Raw genomic sequence first — 16,053 nt, forward strand, 5'->3', positions numbered from 1 at the left:
TGCAAGTCTACATGTGGGAAAACCCTGTGACTTCAGGAGAATAAATTAGCAGCGTCAGCAGGTAACAGAGAGGTTGGCAGCCCTACCAAGCTTGTGGGAGGTGAAATCAAAAATGTGCTCATAAACAGGCAATTATCCTAGAATTCTGTTCTGAAGTTTGCATTGTCCTATAAGATCTGGATGTATGTGCAAACAGACTCTTTGCCAGAGAGAGAGAGAGATAAATAGTTTGCAAATAAAATGTCTCACTGGAGCAATTTCTCTTCAACTTGTCGTGCGTTACACAGAAATAATTATCTGGTATTGTTGTTTCTGCATTTTCATAGCAAAAAAAAAAAAGAAGTAAAACCATTGCAACTTGTATTCCAGCGTTTTTAAACAAGCTTGATATGAAATCAGGTATTTTAATCTGCAACAATCCAAGAAAAAGACAGCAAAGTCTTGGAGAGACTGCTTTTGTTTTTTTTAACCAAACAGTTACCTTACATTTTCCATTTGTGGAGATGATGTAGTCCATCAAATAAAACACAAATCAGTTTTAAAAGGGTTCTGAATCAATTAAAAAAAAAAAAACTGAAAAGGAAGAGGTTGGGGCTGAGCATAAACTCCTGAACTCCTGCTGAACTCCAGTGGTGAACTCCATTGTTATGGTCTTTGGAATTTTTTTATTATTATTTTTATATGTATTTACCCCTGCTGGCTCACTGGTTGTTCAGGGTTTAAAGCTACAGTGTGGGGATTAAGTGCCATCTAGTGGTGAGGTTACAGATTACATTATGCCGTTGTCAGTCAGGATTTTGTTTCCCTTCACGGTTTCACTTCTTTAATGACGGGGATTCATGATGCTGCATTGCCTTCTCTTGTAATAAACAATCTGTATGAATTTCCATTTCTTAAAAATAAGGGTTCTTCAACTTTTTAGCCTGCATTAACTACCAGTATAGCGGAGCACCCAAAGATTCCCCTTCTTGTTCTTTAGTCTTGTGGCTAGTCTGCAAAATGTGCAAGACTAAGTACTGTATGTCCCTTTTTGGCCACAATATTATTATGGCGGTGCAACATGGTGGCGTCCTTGAGAGGGCCTGCTCCCATGAAGGTCTCAGTCTAAACTTATGAAAACTGTGATTCCTTGTTGCAGATAATTACACACTAATTAAAAGATTATCAATGCTGCATCCCATTTCTGTAAATGAACATCCCTAAATCCTGCACGCTGTAGCTTTATTTTAACTGTAGAGTGGTGCTCTGTATGTGTTAGACATTTAGATTTTGTTTTTGCATTTACGTCATCCTTAAATACAATTTTAGTATATTAAATGAAAAATGCAGCCTTAACATATGTTTGAAAACGACTTTTCTACATTAATGCAAAAGAGTCATAGGAGTGCAGAATTGTGGAATCACTTTTATTTCAATTTATAGATCAAGAGGCTTCACATAGAACATCACTGAAGCTGACAAAGAAAAAGTTCAAGCAGGAACAAGATTGGTGTTGAATTTTCTCATGTCAGATATAATTTGTATCACCATTTTTTTTATTTTTTTTTTTAATAAAATGTTTGAATACAAGAATCACTCTTGATTATTTAATCACAGTATGAACATCAGTAAAATGGCAGGAATTTAAGCTTTTTATTAACGGGACTTTATTATTTTTTTTTTTTTTACTCATTTGTTGGCTGATGTTTTTATTCTATAGCAACAATGTTGAAAGTCACCTAATTTGATGCACACTTAAAGTTAGCTTTTAACATCATAATATTTAATCACCATGCACTCTCAAAGCTATAAAATGAAAAGGTTTAGCTAGTCCATGCAGAATTTGATGATTACACTTCAAGGTTAGCCTGCGTTAGCGTCCTAAGAGGATTATTTCAAAAACTATCATGTTCATAAAAATCTATCTGCAAACATTGCCGTTTTGCAAAAGTCTTAAAGGTAGTTACTGTGATTTACATTCATGTTAACATTTTGTTAGGTGCTTTTTCGAACGTTGAACATTTTCTACTTTTGAAATGCATTTTAACATTTCAAACAATTGAACATTTTGTATTTAATGTCAACATAGATTCTTGGTAGCAGTGCTATGTAACTTATGTACTTTGATTGCATGGGATGTGACCATCGATTTCTATTTAATCCACTACATGGCGGATGCAGCATGTGAGCTATTGCCAGCAGCCGCCATCTTTGTTAGCATTATTCCCGCGTCGTCAGGCATCAGATTAAATAGAAATCTATGATGCGCTGACTTAAACTTGGGTTAAAGTGATCTGAAAATGTTGTTTTGTATAGAGTTCGGGTGCAGCGACAAGCTAACAGGGTTGTCAGCTGGTTAAATAAATAATAATAAATTGTGGAGTGAGCTTTCATAAGTGCATATTATATGTAATAGTAATGATGTGGGGAAATAACTGGAATTGCTGAATAAAGATTAGAAAATTATTTATTTTGTGTCGATCTGTATTCTGTTAAAGTAGTGACTTCAGTTTTATTGCTTGAATACTTTGTCGTGATAAATATCTCACCATTCATTCAGCAATTCAGTTAGAAGTCTTGCTTTCATAAGTCTCAATTTATTACTTTTTAATTAGCCTCGGGTTTTTTCTTTGCATCAGGTTTTCCATCCTGAGATATTCTGTAAGAGCAAATTCATAGAATGAAAATGTTTTTTCTATCAATTTGCTGGGTCACATCATGACAGTCATTTTGACATTGTACGTATATTCTACTAATATAACACGAATGAGATTAATTTCTCCATGATATACTCCATAATCCAGTGAAGTGTTTTCAGATTTCTTTCAACTTGATCCAGAAATTATTGAATAATCTTACTTTCACCCTGGCTGGTGTGGCTGTTTTATTTATTTGATATTTTCACGGAGAAGCGCTCCGTAAAAGCGGCACCACAGGTGGATTAATAGCAGACGTCAATATTAATATCTTTAATATGATGTGAGCATGCAAAGCTCTTACTTTCACCCCTGATTATTTCCCATCTTTAACTTAAGTTCATAATGAAATTAATTAAGGATCAGATCAGTATCTTGTGTCGCGGCAGATATAACTGATGGTATTATTTTCTAACTGGACTGTGACGAACAAATTAATTCAAGTTATTATATAAATAATCTGATCCTCTTCTGTATTTGTTTTAACAAATAGTGGCTGTACAAATGTGGGGCTGCGTTTGAATAAATGTAAATGTAACAGCACAGTAACAGCACTGAAAATGCAGATTTATGGTGAAACTCTTTTAAAAACATTGACATGCCCACATTGATTTGGTTGTCAGACACTAACCAAGATGGCACCACTCTGGCAACAGCCAGCGAATGAGTGGATCGCCCTGGTCCTCCCATCTAGTGAGTAAATAGAAATCACTTTTTCTTTTTTTTTATGGCAATCCAATCTGTATTCCTCATCTCCTTGAGCCCGTTAGATGTCTTTGCCGCACTCTGGACACAGGATGTCATCACGCTCGGTCAGAAAACCGCGTCCAACCAGAGACACGGAACACTTCTTACAGTTGAAGCAGTCGTTATGCCACTGGCGCTCCTCAAAGGAGATGTACTTGCTTCCTCCAAGGCCTGCAGGAGAAGAATATGTGTGGGTCAAAACAAAGAATTTCAATTTTTTCAATTTATTTTCATTTATATAGCGCCAAATCACAACAGAGTTGCCTCAAAGCGCTTCACACAGGTAAGGTCTAACCTTACCAACCCCCAGAGCAACAGTGGTAAGGAAAAACTCCCTCTGAGGAAGAAACCTCAAGCAGACCAGACTCAAAGGGGTGACCCTCTGCTTGGGCCATGCTACAAAACATAAATTACAGAACAAATCACGGGCGAATATACAAGAAATGCTATTGGCGCACAGGACAGGAGGATCGCCAATATGAATACAACTCCCATCTCTAGATGGAGCTGCACCTTAAACAGAGAAAAAACAGAATCAGGCATCAGAAAGACAAAAAAATACTGTATAATTTGCCAGCATTAAACAAGAAAAACAGAGAAATACTAAGGTGATCGCCGGCCACTAGCCCTAAACTTCACTAAAAGACCCAGAATTTAGGTAAAGTTGAGGCTGCAGCCCGCTCCAATTATTAATAAATGAATTAAAAGAGGAAAAAGTGTAAAACAAAACTGTACCAGTATGCTAGCCATATGAAAGGGAAAATAAGTGCGTCTTAAGTCTGGACTTGAAAATCTCCACAGAATCTGACTGTTTTATTGACGCAGGGAGATCATTCCACAGAACAGGGGCACGATAAGAGAAAGTTCTGTGACCCGCAGGTTTCTTATTCACCTTAGGGACACAAAGTAGTCCTGCACCCTGAAAACGTAAAGCTCAGGCCGGTACGTAAGGTTTAATTAGGTCAGCTAGGTAGGGAGGTGCCAGTCCATGAATAATTTTATAGGTTAGTAGCAGAACCTTAAAATCTGATCTCACTGGGACAGGAAGCCAGTGAAGGGATGCCAAAATGTGTGTAATGTGGTTGCACTTTCTGCTTCATGTCAAAAGTCTGGCTGCAGCATTTTGAACCAATTGGAGACCCCTAATGCTAGACCTTGGCAAACCAGAAAATTGCAAAGAAACATGCAGAGAACCTGTTGTTTGTTGGCTAATCAGGCAGACTGGTAATTTGTAATTACCACTTATGGGAGTGGTGCAAGAGGCACACTTCTTGGCATAAAGGTTGCAGAAGCAGTTGAGGCAATAAGCAAAATCGTCTCTGGAGGTAAACCGCTGTCCCGAGAGCTGCTGCTTGCAGCTAGTGCACAGGAAGCAGTCCTTGTGCCAGGGCTGGTCACGGTAGGTCACGCCACCAGTGGTGATGGGCTACAAAGACAGATTGGCATAGTTACAGATACGTAATTACATACAAAACCACGGCTGCCCATGAGTTTACCACTGAAGCGGCGGCGTCGTACCTTCTTGCAGTGCACACACTGCATGGCAAACTGTTTCTCGTAGCAGGGCACACAGTAGTTGTGGTTTTCCTTGGGGATGAAGCTTTTGGTGCCAATGGGTTGCTGGCACCTCTGGCAGGTGAAGCAAGTCTCGTGCCAGCTGTTCCCCTTGTGCTCCATTTTCCTGGAGCCTTCAGAGCAACAGGGAATGAGTCGGAAAACAGAAATACACTTATTCAGACAATAATAAACAGATTTGCCTTTATACTGTGTACCTGGAACTTACAGATCCTAAATATTCATTCTTCCACATTTTTTTTTTTTTTTTTTTTGCACACACACACTTTCAAACTGCTAATTCATCAGTAATGTACAACATGCACACTGTCATTACTGCATTGTATCTGCTGTTTTCAGTTTTAAATGTGCGTTCTATTCCAATGTCATTTGTATAGTTCTTACATTTTTCCATGCTGTTGCATTTATTTTGTGTCCTTTTTTAGGATTTCTTTTTTTGGGGGGGTGGTACACAGCTGCTTACTTCTACCCAGTGGATGCCATTACATTTATTTCCTTTATTCCGAATACTAACAGTAGTGTTCAGAATAATAGTAGTGCTATGTGACTAAAAAGATTAATCCAGGTTTTGAGTATATGTTGGGAAGGTGTCGTAGCACGGACCCACAACAGGGGGCGCAAATGAACGGACAATGAATAAGCCAAAATGTAACAATTTAATGTTGTGATAATACACTAAATTCACAGAAATCTGCACAGTGAATTGACACCAGGTGACGTGTGGGCAGGCTCGAAGATAGAAGACCCCCGACGAGAGAGAAGCCGCGTCCCACACGGCTTCCACCACCAACGGTCTGAAGAACATCGGAGCCGCCAAGTCCCGAGCCCCCAGGTGGCCTCTTTCTTCGGCTGTCGACCCTGGTACTGCTGGCAGAAAGCAGAGATAAGATGAATGAGTGTGAGTCCGCACACTCAGTAATCCACAGTCCATACACAGTTAGGAGGGAGCACCTCCACCTCCAATCACACACTCGTGCAGCTCCTGGTTAACCACTTATCTGGGTTGGGGTGTGAGGCGAAGCCGTCGCTGTCACACCAAACGCCAATTCCCCAGACAAGGCAACACTCCAGGAAAACGGCTGCAACAGAAGTTCAGGTTATTACACACAAAGTGTCAGTCAGCAGAGAAATTACCTCTTCAGTAGTTGCGATTTCTCAGCGAGGAGGTGGAGTTGCAGTCCGGCTTTTATGGTGGTGATGATGATGATGAACGAGTGACAGCTGGTGCAGAGGATGAATGACAGCTGTCACTTCTTCTGGGTCTGGTGCCCTCTCGTGCTTGGAGCCCGCACTCCAAGCAGGGCGCCCTCTGGTGGTGGTGGGCCAGCAGTACCTCCTCTTCAGCGGCCCACATAACAGTATATTTCTTATTGTTACATGGGAAACAAGGTACCAGTAGATTCTCACAAATCCAACAAGACCATGCATTCATGATATGCACACTCTTAAGGCTATGAAACTGGGCTATTAGTAAAAAAAAAAAAAAAAAGTAGAAAAGGGGGTGTTCACAATAATAGTAGCATCTGCTGTTGACGCTACAAACTCAAAACTGTTATGTTCAAACTGCTTTTTTAACAATCCTGTGAATCACTAAACTAGTATTTAGCTGTATACCCACGGTTTTTCATGATTTCTTCACATCTGCGAGGCATTAATTTTGTAGGTTTGGAACCAAGATTTTGCTTGTTTACTAGTGTGCTTGGGGTCATTGTCTTGTTGAAACACCCATTTCAACGGCATGTCCTCTTCAGCATAAGATAACATGACCTCTTCAAGTATTTTGACATATCCAAACTGATCCATGATACCTGGTATGCGAAATATAGGCCCAACACCATAGTAGGAGAAACATGCCCATATCATGATGCTTGCACCACCATGCTTCACTGTCTTCACTGTGAACTGTGGCTTGAATTCAGAGTTTGGGGGTCGTCTCACAAACTGTCTGCGGCCCTTGGACCCAAAAAGAACAATTTTACTCTCATCAGTCCACAAAATATTCCTCCATTTCTCTTTAGGCCAGTTGATGTGTTCTTTGGCAAATTGTAACCTCTTCTGCACGTCTTTTATTTAACAGAGGGACTTTGCAGGGGATTCTTGCAAATAAAATAGCTTCACACAGGCATCTTCTAACTGTCACAGCACTTACAGGTAACTCCACACTGTCTTTGATCATCCTGGAGCTGATCAATGGGTGAGCCTTTGTCATTCTGGTTATTCTTCTATCCATTTTGATGGTTGTTTTCCATTTTCTTCCACGCGTCTCTGGGTTTTTTGTCCATTTTATAGCATTGGAGATCATTGTAGATGAACAGCCTATAATTTTTTGCACCTGTGTATAGGTTTTCCCCTCTCCAATCAACTTTTTAATCAAACGATGCTGTTCTTCTGAACAATGTCTTGAACGTCCCATTTTTCTCAGGCTTTCAAAGAGAAAAGCATGTTCAACAGGTGCTGGTTTCATCCTTAAATAGGGGACACCTGATTCACACCTGTTTGTTCCACAAAATTGACGAACTCACTGACTGAATGCCACACTACTATTATTGTGAACACCCCCTTTTCTACTTTTTTTACTAATAGCCCAATTTCATAGCCTTAAGAGTGTGCATATCATGAATGCTTGGTCTTGTTGGATTTGTTGGATCTACTGAAACTACTGGTACCTTGTTTCCCATGTAACAATAAGAAATATACTGAAAACCTGGATTAATCTTTAGTCACATAGCACTACTATTATTGTGACTACTATTATTGTGAACACTACTGTATTCCTACTGTGTGCTTCTGCAGCTACAGTGTAGATTTATCTTTTTTTTTTGACATGGTTACATGTTTAAGCCCCATTCTCACTTTCACAGTTATGCATCCTGGATGTTCACATTTTGAAATCTGGTTGACACCTTGAAAACCCTGAGACGTTCTGGGACAGCGTCCATGATGAAGCCTGATATTCCATGCTGTAGTCTTGTTTTAACCATGGTGGGATTTTCAAGATGTTTGAAAATTCCTTTTGTCAGTTCCAAACTTTGACGTACTTTTATAACCCCTTGCATTTCTGTGCAGCCTGTTGCATTTTTATACATGCAGGTTTTCCATTAGCAAGAGGGTAAGAGTTAATACGAGCGGTCCAGCACGTTGTATCATCAGACTTTGCCCTGGATCATCTTCGTGGACTGCCGTGATCTTCACACGCCGGTTTGTCACAGTTGTACAGTGCGACCTTGTGGGACACATATCCTTGAAGGTGAGAAGAGGGCATAACTTGAAGTTCACTGCAAATCTAAATATTCAAAGAAGAATTGTCCTTGTCCAGCCAGTTTTAATATTTGTTAACTTAAAGCATCCCCGTGAATAAACACAACTGTTCTGGAAACTAACTTCCTGCAGACCATTGACCAAAGGCAAGGCAAAATACAAGCAAAGGCTGACTGATGAATGCAGAATTAGAAGATCTCCAGTGTTTAAAATAAAAGTTGTACGTTAAAAATGACAGAATCCATATTTAGCTTTCCAGATTGCCCAAGAATGCAAGAAAAATGCAATATATTTTTGACAATTTGGGGGGACTTGGTTGCACATGCCAAAGGCAAGGCTCTGCTGGGGGCTCTGCCTTTGGCATGTCCACCAAGTCACAACTTTCCACCCCTGATTCGCCAGAAGCTAAATCTGCCCCCGCAGACTGGTTTGATTGTTCTGGCATCCTCTGATTTGTCTGGTGGTCATCATTAGCAGAATGTTAATGATGTCGTGGGTGATGGCGCTGGTAGTGGAGTTACAGGTGGTGTAGGGGACGTGTGTTCTGTCATTCCTGCAAAGTGTTTTGTTGTACTAATTGCACAACCATGAAATAGTGGGCACACTGAACGGTGTTAAAATGCAAGGCTTCCTCATTTCATAGTGACACCATTTTTTCAAGTTGGCAATTACATTTTTTACCCAAGGCCAAAATATGGCCATCAGGTATTGAGAAGACTTTGTGTTTGTCTCTCCGTCTGGGCTGTGTTCAACATAACTCCATTTCTATAACTGCCAGGGTTGTCAAATTCACAGGGAGCATTCTTGGGACGCAGATCTTGGACAAGTTCATAGATGGCTAACCTTGACCTATTTTAAGTGGTCAAAAGGTCACATTCTGTTTCCTATTCTTATGCTCATACGGCCGAGGGTATTTTAGCATTGCGCTATATTTCTATCTGTCATGTGGCCATTAGCTTAAATAAGCAAAATTTTAGTTTTTGTCCTGTTTTTGGTGGCCTTCCTACCCGGCATGATGGTTTTCTTGCACTCATGGCACTTGGAAGAATACTCATTGGAGTAACACTCGGTGCAGAGGAGCTGCTCATCCTTGGTGGAGAATGGTTTGTCCACCAGGGAGCGCTTGCACTGGAAGCATTTGAAGCAGTCCTCATGCCAGTGACGATCCTTGTAGGACAGATCCTGCAAGGGCATAGAATAAGCTGACCTTTAACATAATGAATAATTAGTCTTCCAAAACTTAAAAACACATTGTGTGGCATTTCCTACCCTGGTGTTGCAGCCAATGGGCTTCTTGCACTCCTCACAGGTGTTGGAGTACAAACTCTCGTAACATTTCACACAGTAGGGATTCTCCTCTCTGAGGACGTACTTCTTCCCAAACAGGGACTCCTTGCAGTAATGGCAGTCATAGCGCTCAGTCATTTTGGCACTGGGCAGCTCACCTGAGAGGAGAGAAAAACAGAACGACATACAAAACATGAGCTGTCAGTCATGCCAGACTAGTTACAGCTGAGCTGCTTATAGACAGAATACTGTCATTTTTGTTTCTTTTCATGGTGATCATGAAGGATTTTCATGTTCTACCATATGTACATTGAGACATGTTCAAAACCACTATGTTTCCAAAATCCTTTCATAATACGGTGATGTGGAAAACTTTTGCCCATTTATGACTTTCATGTTTATCAGCAGGGATTATATGGAGCTAAATCCAGGCCCAAACTTTTGTAATTTGAAAAAAAGGAAAGATTGGAAAAATAAATTTTGAAACTGAAAATTCAATGTTTGTTCTTGAATTTTCTAATCATTTAAAAAGTATTATTAAAATAAAAATAAGTGTAAGATATATATTTTTCCGTTTAAATGTACTTTTGATTCAGCTCTGTAATTATTTTGATCAAATAATTTATTTTCATTTTTTACTCTGAAATATATTTTAACGTGTCATTTTTATCAGTTGCAGGATTAAATTTTTCAGCATCAAATCTTGTCTTTTTTTGTTTCATATTTCTTTTTTTTTCACCTTCAGAACTTTTTTCACTTTCAGATCTTATTTTTTCAGTTTCAGACTGTTGGCCCCGTTCTGGTGTGGGAGGGCGTGGCTTTGATTGAGAGGGGCGTGGAATTGTGAGTGAGAGCAGAGAAAACAGTCCTCACATGATGTTGCTTTCTATGAAAAGGTAAATGGCGAACAGCTTATGTAGTGCAGCAGATAAGTGAATATTTACTGAGGGATCCTTCAAATGGTGATGCAAGCACCAAATTTGGCACACATACTCCTTAGACATTACTCTTTTAAAAATGCCGGGTACCCACATGAACTTTCAATAGGCGGCCAAGAAGGGGTCAGTTGAAGTATTACACAGGGGTCAAAATTTAAAAATGCTCCAATCATATTGAAAGGTATTCCATATTATTTGTCTGATCATAAAGATTCCAAAAAGGTATAGTTTGGATTATCTGTGAATGAATGTTCCGGAGTTATGGGGTTAAAAACAGCAAGAACAGTGACAAAGGTCAATTTCAATTTGTACAGGGGTCAAAAGTTAAAGTTGCTCCAATTTTGGTAAAAAGTGATGCAAATTATTAGTTGGGATGAATACAGTTTTAAAAAGGAATAGTTTGCATCATGTATCATGCTTAGTTATGTTACAGGGTAGCATATGTCACATGTCATAGAATCCAATGGATGCTGATATTGTTTAACCTTTACTTTGCAAACCAAGCACGCAACACAGTCAAAACTATTCCATTTATTAATCCTATTAGCTCAACCAGTAATTTGCACCACTTTTTACCAAAATTGGAGTAACTTTAACTTTTGACCCCTGTACAAACTGAAATTGACCTTTCTCAGTCTTTTGCTGTTTTTACCCCATAACTCCAGACCATTCTTTCACAGATAGTCCAAACTATACTTTTTTGGAATCTATATGATTAGACAAATAATATGGAATACCTTTCAATATGATTGGAGCATTTTTAAATTTTGACCCCTGTGTAATACTTCAACTGACCCCTTCTTGGCCGCCTATTGAAAGTTCACATGGGTACCCAGCATTTTTAAAAGAGTAATGTCTAAGGAGTGTGTGTGCCAAATTTGGTGCTTGCATCACCATTTGAAGCATTTTTTTTTTCAGTTATCCGCTGCACTTTGATTTGGCCATGAAAAAATTTTCAGTCAGAAATTTTTTTTTCTTTAATTCCTGTTTCAGATGCACCCTGTAAGGAAAAGTGTAACTATATTGAAGTTAAGGTTAAGTTAAGGTGCAGGCTTGAGTAGCCCAGTTATCCATAAACTTCAAATATATAGAACCTGTCTAGCAAAGAAAAATATGCAACAACATCTCAACTAGCAATATGCGAATATATGCTCCAATTAAAGTCCATAACAGGGGAGTGGCGACTGGCACTGCCATCCTTATATACAAGGCAATCCAGATTATTCTCATTTCTTGTTCCACTCTCGACAGTGGAACAAGCTACCACATGTTGTCACAAGAGGGGCATCCCTCTGTTTCAAGAAGCTCTTGGAAACCTAGCTCTCCTAACATCTCCAACAACCCTAACATGCCTACCTCACACTTACCATATACTTCTTTTCTCTCTGTAACCTTCCTACTTATATTTTTGCACCATCATTTGGAATGTACGAGTACACATACATACTCGTATGTGTATGTAAAGATGGTATTTCTCATTATTCTGAAGTTCCCCTTCCAGTCCGATGCAGGTTACTTAGCCAGCCAAGGCGAGTACCCACCTACAGCTGGGTGGACTGATGTAGATTAAGTGTGTATAGGGACATATACAGGTAGCAGAACACAGGTCTACATATTGGTAGGCCAGCTCCTGCTCTATCTACATACTCCACGTGTTCTGATCAGGTGAGGCAAGCAGCTGAATTTAAGTTTTGAATAAAGGCATCAGCTAAATGAATGTAATGTAAATTTGAGCAAGTAAATAGAGGCGGGTGACACCATAACCTCCATGGCAGAGAACACCAGAGGAAATCAGGATCACTACTTGGTGAATGATGACTGTGCAGTGGGGTTATTTCTTTATTCCTCTTTCTTCTCTCCTTCATCTCTTAACAGGCTTTCATCTCATTCTATGTGTCAGGAGCAGAAGGTGACAAAAGAGGAGGATATAAATAAGTCCTATCAGTCTGGCTTGGTCCTGTTGCATACCACTGTACACTGACCCATCTGTCACCTCACCTCCAGCTGTCAGTGGCGGATCACAGGGTGCCTCACCATGTCTGCGTGCGTGGGGCTGAATGGGCCTCGACGGTAAATGCTGCTCGCGCTGTGCAGCTGTTACGCTCCTCTTTGTTACACCAACCTGTGCTCGGATAGCCTCCATTAAACAAAGATACGCCTTTTCTCTACCTCACTGCCTGTGTCCGATTCATTCATCTACTTTGCATGCGTGCATATGCCCATTGATTCCTCAGCCCTTTTTTTGACCATATAAGGAGATAAAAATGTGGAAAAACCAAGTTCCAGCATATAAATTTCTTCTCTCCCATTGTCACATTTTTCTTATTTTCCTTTTTTGTTTTATTGCCCCCCCCCCCCCCGTGCAGTTGTGATTATTCTCCATTCCAGCTTCACTCATGACTCCTGTTGTTTGCACACACGTGATGATCAGGACATAATGAGATAATTTGATAAGTTTAGAGAAGCACAACCCTGTGGTCTCTCCACTCCTCCCACATTCCCCCCATTGTCTGCTGCTCCCATCATGACTCACCTGGCTTAAATAAGGATTTGTCAAACTCCTAAAAATAAAAAAAGGATAATCTGAACTGGTACAAATAAAACTTTCAGCTATTCAGACATGTCATGCAGCTGTTTTCTGGCTCCTAAGTTCCCCTTTGATGGTGCCCGTCTGAGGAGTTGCCTTAATGCCAAACTGATCTGCAGCCAGTTAGATGACAAGTTGTTCATCATCAACTTCAGCCCAATGCAGCCGAACAGTGCAGGGAAAATACAGATGCGCCTGTCTGCAAAGGTAGGAAAGTGGACATATAAGACTTGTTTCTGCAGGACATTCGACTTTGTGTTCTTTGAGATTCGCTTTAAGATGATGCGTTCCTTTGTGCAAACTTACTATTATGACTTTAATTAAAATGTTTCTAAATTATTTATTGACAGCAAGAGCGAAACAGTAAGCAGACTGCATTTATATTGCGCTTTTCCATCTGAAACAGAAGCTCAATGGGCTTTACAATGATGCCTAACATTCAACACACACACTAATGTCAGGGTGCTACCATGCAAGGTGTTCCAACTGCACATTGGGAGCAACTTGGGGATTAAGGACCTTACCCAAAGGCCATTACTGATTTTGTCCCTTCCCCAGTTTGGCAGGGGTTTGAACCAAAGATCCTCTGGTCTCAAGCCCACCGCTTAACCAAAAAAACCATCACCTCCCCTCACGGGAAAAAAAGTAAAAAAAAATGGCATGAAAATTCAGCTGTTTTAAAGCCGTGTATTACTGTCTATAAAGCCGAAGAAAGGAAGAGTACTTTTTCACACTTCTAAGAAATCTGTGGTATTTCCCTTTAATACAAGACATCTCAGAGGTTTGTAAGAAGGTAATTGAATTTCTAAATTAAGTTTAGCTCAATTAAATATAATGAATTACAGTTCCCCGTGGTACTAAGTGAGCAATAAAACTATATGTGGCTCTAGGGAGGAGCATGATGGTGCTGTAGCCCCCCAGGAATTTCAGTAGCCCCACCATAACTCCACCAAAAGAATAATTAAATATAACGATATTTACTATTCAAAATACTATTTTTTAGCCTCAGTTTCTCATCAGTATTATCTACCCTATCCAATCCCTTACGGCACCCAGTTTCCAAAGCAACCATGAGATATTGTTTATGACACCGGGATCACCTAAGCAACTTTATACTACTCATATAATGCAAGTTATAAGGTGTATTTTTGTTTCTTTATTAGTCAGTCTGGTATGTTAGCATCCATAAAAATGAATCACTTTCTTAAAAAGTCATCCAGGAGCCACAAACTGATCAAAGTTAGAAAGTGAAGGATCACAGTTCAACATCAGCGCAACCTAAAGACTGACATTTGTTCTAATGTTCTCGCCCACAGCTTTTGTCAGATTTGTATTTCTGTTCTGTCAGAAGGGGAGGATTATAATGTTTAAGTAGTTATTTGTAAAAGAAATGTACAGAACAAAAAACATTGACAGTTGCATAAGCACTGTACATGTTTTTAACTAAAATTCATTTGTAACACCAGTGCTTTGATGGGCATTTATAGTCAGGGTTGCACATAACTGGTACTCATCGTGCTCGCGTGTGCTCAACATCACTGATGCACAGCAGAGGGGAAACACTTTTCTTACAATCTGTCCTTGCTTTCCTTTTATGAAACACTTTCCTTGTGTTTTCTCCTGCACATCATTTATTTTTAGCACGCACAAGCACCATGAGTACCAGTTATGTGCATGCCTGCTTATAGTCCAGGCAATTGTTAAAATTATGTTTATAAGCTATTTGTTGTGTATAACATTTGTGAATTAACACTTTAAAATGCTTTTTTTTTTTTTTTTTTTTTTTGCATTTAGTACAAATGCTATCATGTGCCCCCACCCACCCCATCAAAAAAATCTCTGAAGCCGTCAATGAGTACATTATACAATGTGAGTTCAAGATAAAAAAAAAGATCTATCCATCTTTGTCTATCATGTGTCATTAACTTTATGATTACCTGACTCTTACAAGCAATCGCATATGAATCCTGCGACTTACAAAACCAGGTAATCCTGAACCGGTTTGCCACAATAGGAGATAAATAATATCTCAGCCTATGAAGATGAAGATGAGATTTGGGGGTGTGGGGAGGAGTTAGAAAAAAAAATCTTTAGAAATAGGGTAAACATCTTTTGTGGACCAAAAAAGAAGTAGATTAAAGAACGGGAAGCGTGGTTAAACAGTGAGGACTGTGAGGGTGAATAGAGGTGGGGGTGGATAGGAAGGTGCACAGAGCAGCTGTGCACCGCAGAATGGAAACAATGGTGAATGAAGACCACTGAAAGGATGGATGAGGGAAAGATGAAGGGGTGAATGGATGGATGGTGGAGCAGGTGAACAGAGGTGGGTCTTACCTTCCTGTCTGAGGAGTGTGTGCCTGTGTGGAGTCTGAGCAGACTGAAGGAGGCGGTGGCTCCGGCTGCGCTCTTCTTACTCCTGATTGCATTACTCCACCCATCACGGCCTAATTGAAATAGGGGAGGAGTAAAACCGGGGGTGGGGGTGGGGGGCGTGCATGGGGGCTGGGAAACTTTTTTGAGATGATCTATAAATACAGCAACGCTCCACAGAGATAACCCCAAGGCCCCCGTTTCACTCGCTCACTCAACACCAGCGGGACCGAGTGACCTTAAAAGGCCACATAGTTGCGTTGGCTTGCTCGCTCGCTGCCTCGCTTTCTCACACGCTTTCATGTTAATATACCCGTTTCTCCTTGGAGTTGTCATTGCTTCCCTTTAGCACTATTCCACTGTTGTTTTCATTACGGATGTCTGTGGTTGTCAGAGGTATATCTCTGCCAGAAACGTTCCAGTATGTTCACGCCTGTGATCGGTTTGTTGTGCTGTTTGCAGGATTAGCAGCATTATTTACAAAGAATTCACAGATTTTCATGAAACTGGTGAAATAGTTTAAACCAGCATGGACTCAGTATCATAAAATTGTGAAACAGCTCCAGATGAGCTTCATATTCTATTAATTTTATAGCTTTGTATTCAGTTCATTTTG

General features: G+C 40.0%; 1 protein-coding gene across 1 annotated transcript; it reads right to left on the minus strand.

The window, feature by feature from the left end:
* Positions 1–3,400: 3,400 nt before the first annotated feature.
* LOC117524795 (four and a half LIM domains protein 2) lies at positions 3,401–15,502 on the minus strand. The gene is made up of 6 exons (XM_034186616.1): positions 15,402–15,502; positions 9,525–9,700; positions 9,263–9,437; positions 4,941–5,110; positions 4,662–4,848; positions 3,401–3,593 (listed from the first exon to the last, which is right to left on the minus strand). Exons 2-6 carry the CDS (start codon positions 9,678–9,680, stop codon positions 3,442–3,444), a joined length of 840 nt encoding a protein of 279 aa, XP_034042507.1. The 5' UTR covers positions 9,681–9,700; positions 15,402–15,502; the 3' UTR covers positions 3,401–3,441.
* Positions 15,503–16,053: the final 551 nt, after the last annotated feature.

The sequence above is a fragment of the Thalassophryne amazonica genome, chromosome 14, assembly GCF_902500255.1.
Source record: "Thalassophryne amazonica chromosome 14, fThaAma1.1, whole genome shotgun sequence".
In the NCBI taxonomy this organism is placed as follows: Eukaryota; Metazoa; Chordata; class Actinopteri; order Batrachoidiformes; family Batrachoididae; genus Thalassophryne; species Thalassophryne amazonica.

Bases quoted from the DNA above. Each gene is read 5' to 3' on its own strand.
- LOC117524795 (XM_034186616.1), bottom strand. From the start codon at position 9,680: ATGACTGAGCGCTATGACTGCCATTACTGCAAGGAGTCCCTGTTTGGG. The intron at 5,111-9,262 runs GTAGGAAGGCCA...GTTGCTCTGAAG, and splicing joins CAAGAAAACCATCATGCCGG to GCTCCAGGAAAATGGAGCAC. The intron at 4,849-4,940 runs GTACGACGCCGC...CTGTCTTTGTAG, and splicing joins AGTGTGTGCACTGCAAGAAG to CCCATCACCACTGGTGGCGT.